At 50.6% G+C, this 3,199-nt stretch overlaps 1 protein-coding gene across 1 annotated transcript in view; it reads left to right on the top strand.

The window, feature by feature from the left end:
* ABCA13 (ATP binding cassette subfamily A member 13) overlaps window positions 1–3,199 on the top strand; it is a gene marked incomplete at its 3' end in the record, with an annotated part of 90,591 nt that overhangs the window by 71,796 nt on the left and 15,596 nt on the right. The window contains exon 20 of the mRNA XM_023524172.1: window positions 2,208–2,321. Coding sequence (XP_023379940.1) covers window positions 2,208–2,321 — 114 coding nt within the window. The remainder of the gene's footprint in view (window positions 1–2,207; window positions 2,322–3,199) is intronic.

The following is a 3,199-nucleotide window of genomic DNA, read 5'->3' as shown; positions in this document are numbered from 1 at the left end:
GGCTCTTGCTTCTGTCCCCTCCTTGCCCTTGCTGTGTCCCCTTGATAGAGCCTGGAAACTTCTAGATCATCGTTATATGAACAGTCACCGTCACGGTTATAAACAATCGCTTATGATGTTACCATAACTTCTATTATAGTTTTTATTCTAATTTCACATCAGAATTTTTGTAATCTTTATTCAAGAATCATCACTGACTTTTGTTAAATTTAGAGCTTTGTTAAATATTACTTAAAACTAATGAGCCATCAGAGCAGTTACCTGGTTTATCTTCATTTTGATTGTGTTATGAAATACTTATTATTCCGTCGATTTAATTTTTGCTCAGGTTGTCTCCAGGTAGCTTTTTCAGGGCATTTAATGGTAGCATGATTCTTTCTCCTTGGCGATGAGGTTCTGTGGTCGTCACCTTTGCAGTGTACCTTGGCTGAACATAAGACTTCTTGGTTTGCGTTATTTCCCTGTCAAAACTCTGTAGATTCTGCTGCATCGTTGACTGGCCTTTGCTTTGCAGAGAAGCTATCTGAAACCATATTAATTGCTGTTCCTTCTTAAGAAACTTCTTGCGTACTCCTTGATGCTTATATGTTTATTCTTTTAATCAGAATCGCAAATTTTACAAGGTATGTTAGGCACTAGTCTCAGTCCTTTTGCACGTCAAAAGCAACGGCTCTGGAGTTTGCAGACTCGGAGGTTCCTTGCCTGGAGAGCGAGCCTCTTCCTTTGAGAGTGCGGACCCCAGGCGTGGGCCCTTGTCTCCCCCGGCTCTGAATCCTGCTCGGCTTAGATTTCTTGTCTCTGTTTCTTTCCCCTTGGTTAGTGGCTCTTCTCTGGCAGTGGGGTTAGTGTCACAAGTTTCATTTTCAGACGTTCCCCGGTCTGCCCCCGGCCCGCGACCCCAGGAGCCTGGCGTGTGCCCACGTCCGGGGTCCCTTCCTCGTGAGCGCCTTCTCCACCTTGACTTTTCTGGACAGTCCCAAGTCAGTATTTTCTACCCTTCCCCCTGTCTCCCCCATCAGTTCCGGATGGAGACCTTTATTCTGAATCGTGCATCGGCCTCACCTTTTCCCAGAAGGATCTTTTCATGCCCACTGGCATTTTCTTTTGCTCACGCATCCCTAGCAATAGGGCGCCACGCTTACCCAGAAGTCGTGTGAGTCCAGAGCTCTCAGGTTTGCGTGAAGGCGGAGGCAGAGGCTTGGACCGCTGCTGCTTTCCCTCGCTGTTCCGGAGGCTGGCAGCCAGGCGGAGCAGCCAGGCGGAGCAGCCAGGCGGAGCAGCCAGGCGGAGCAGCCAGAGCAGGTAGAGACTCGGGGCCCGGGTGGGAAGGAGGCCACGACGCCTGGGCGCCCAGCTCCGCTCCCAGTGGGAGCCGCTCCCCGGGGAGCAGGGTCCGGGCTGGTGACGGAGTGGGTGGTGGGGAGCTCCCTCTCTTTACTGCAGTGGCTGCTTTTCAGCTCCTGCCCTTTACGAGCGGCTCCCAGTGGCCCCAGAAGACGTGGCCGGACTCCCAAACCCTCCTTAATCGTCTCTCTTTGGCATTGAGTTTTTAGTATTGCGATGATAACGTTGAGATAGACATCTTCATGGATATAGCTTTACATTTCATTTAAATTATTTCCTGAGGGTAGAGATTTTCTTTTTTAATCTTGAGATAAAAAGGCAAGGATTTTTTTGTGGGTCAGTGACTATGCATATTTTTATGGTACCAACTTATTTTACAAAAATCTTATGCTAATTTGCTCCGCCAGTAGCAATAAGTGAGTGCACACAGCTGGTTCCACTCTGTCCCCAGTGCTTTTGGGGATCAAAAGCAAGCACGTGGGTGCCAGTGGGGAACATGTTTTTTGAGCAAGAAGTGTGGCCAACATTGTTTCACTTAGCCAGTATGTATCGGGGCATCTGCTGTTCTGGATAGTGAGGTGACCACTGGGGACACCAGAATGTGCAGGCAGGGGACCCTGCAGTGAATAGGTAGGTGGCACCTGGATGGGAAGAGTCTGGAAAAGAAGTCTAAAGAACACACCTCGCACACGAGGGCACTGGATGGGTCACCCTGTCTGGGTGTGTCGCCAGCCTGCAGGGGCGATGGCAGGTCTTTGCTCTGATGGCCAGTCACGGCCATGCTCATGTCCTTGTAGCTGCTGTGGCTCTGCAGAGTATTCTAGCTGAAACAGAGACACAACCAAATATGCTTTATTTTGCAGGCTAATTACACGTTTTCTTTTGTGGACAAACTGAAGACTTTATCGGAAACGTTGCTGAAAATATCCAGCATTTTTCCGAGCGGTGGAAATGGCCAGATGCTGGAGCAGCTGCAGGTGAGGGTGGCTCGCTTTGTCACCGAGGGCCACCGAGGGCCGGGAGGGGCGTGCTTGGGTGTGTCTACAGTCAGAGCGGCCTTCAGGAGGTCCTGCCGTCCCCTCGGGCATGGTTTACCTAGTTGACTGGTAACATTGGATATGTGTGAAAACCTTTTGTAAACCGTAAGTATTTTGTGCGTTCAAGGTATTACTATTATGAGAATGACTAATAGCTTATTAATATTCACTGGGCCTCACATTCTATACTAACGATGCTTTCTGGGTGGTGGGCGGGGGCGTACTTTTTCTGCTGAAGGTCTCTGAAAACCATCAGTTACCATTTTCTGATGTTCTCGCTGTGTTGAAAACATAATATAGTCCAAAATAAGTGGGCCGTGGCTCAGAATGACCCAGCCCCTTAGAGCCTGCAGCCGTTCCTCGAGGGTTTCAGGAGGGTAGGTCACACGACTTTGGGGCATCTGTGTAGCTCTCACTTGCCTGAAGCCTAATAGCATGAGGAAATACGCCTGCATTTCATTCTCGTTTGGCTTATTTCTTATGCACCAGGTGAGTAGCTCACGGTGACTCAGGAGCCAGGTCGTGTGGGTTTGACTCCCAGCTCTGCCTCCCACCGCTATGTGACCTTGGACGGGTCAGTGAACTCTCTGTGCCTTGGGTTTCTTATCTGTGAAGCGAGGAGCTGGCGGCTGGGAGCCGTGATGAGCCAGGGTGTGTAAAGCACGTGGAGGTGCGTTTGGCACGCAGGTGATGCTGCTGCGTCTGGATCCTCCCAGAAGCGGGCGCCCCGTTGGCTGCCATGTGCGTGGTTCCATCTTGGGGACCGGCTGTTAGGGCGGAGGGGGAGGGGCCTGGGGGCTGGCCGCAGGAACATCAGA

Source organism: Pteropus vampyrus, unplaced genomic scaffold (assembly GCF_000151845.1).
Source record: "Pteropus vampyrus isolate Shadow unplaced genomic scaffold, Pvam_2.0 Scaffold449, whole genome shotgun sequence".
NCBI classification, from domain to species: domain Eukaryota; kingdom Metazoa; phylum Chordata; class Mammalia; order Chiroptera; family Pteropodidae; genus Pteropus; species Pteropus vampyrus.
This window is presented reverse-complemented; position numbering and strand designations above follow the sequence as displayed.